Here is a 781-nt window from a genome sequence, read left to right on the forward strand (position 1 = left end):
TCTCTGGCCTGCATGAATAAAAATTAGAAATATTATTTGAGCTGTCCAGCACAGAATTAGAAATTATCAAAAAGACGTCTTAAATCCGAAAGGAAAAACGTTCAATTACCAAGGATCCATCACGTTTTGCATCTAAATCGTTTTCACTATCGCTATTGAAATCCCCACACAGTCCACAAGTTGTGTTCCAATAATCATATGGAAGTTGAATTTCTCCTACACTAACTCCATCCCATCGAATAACTAGACCAAAACTGGTCCATAACAACTGAAAGAAATCCACAACAAAATTAATTGGTGACACAAATCAAATTTAAAATAGAAAGGTATAATACTAATATTCCAGTATTAACATAGGCCTATACAACTTGGATTACAGCGTAAAACCGCTTACCACGTAGACCCCATTACTGATTACATTAACACCGTCCTGTGTGCTGAGGGGAGGTGTAAAGGTAACTCCATCGTAGCGAACCTCACCCTGCTGCAACATTGTGAACGTGTGATTGGCGTAGTGTACGTTGATTTGTCGCATATATGATACCCGATCTGACGGTTTCCGCTTCACGTTCAGCCCTGTCACCTCAAAACTCGGTAGCTCATCGTTGTCATTTCTACAATCCGTCACAAGAATGTACTCGCAAACACCTTGGAAGTTGTGTCTCTTATCGTCGAATGTCAAGTAGTGCGGATCTCCCCAGATGGTACAATACGCCGGAGCTAATAGACGAAAAAAGGGTTTTATACTAGTAACAACGGACTGATGGAACTCAATTATTAT

At 39.9% G+C, this 781-nt stretch overlaps 1 protein-coding gene across 1 annotated transcript; it reads right to left on the reverse strand.

Moving 5' to 3' along the window:
• Positions 1-109: 109 nt before the first annotated feature.
• On the reverse strand, positions 110-720 carry LOC117123148 (zonadhesin-like; the record flags this gene model as incomplete). The annotated part of the gene is made up of 2 exons (XM_033268998.1): positions 110-268; positions 395-720. Coding segments are annotated over 2 exons (485 nt in total), but the record flags the coding sequence as incomplete, so codon positions are not given.
• Positions 721-781: the final 61 nt, after the last annotated feature.

The sequence above is a fragment of the Anneissia japonica genome, unplaced genomic scaffold (genome assembly GCF_011630105.1).
Source record: "Anneissia japonica isolate Jap-2015-1 unplaced genomic scaffold, ASM1163010v1 scaffold136761_len783_cov114, whole genome shotgun sequence".
NCBI lineage: Eukaryota > Metazoa > Echinodermata > Crinoidea > Comatulida > Comatulidae > Anneissia > Anneissia japonica.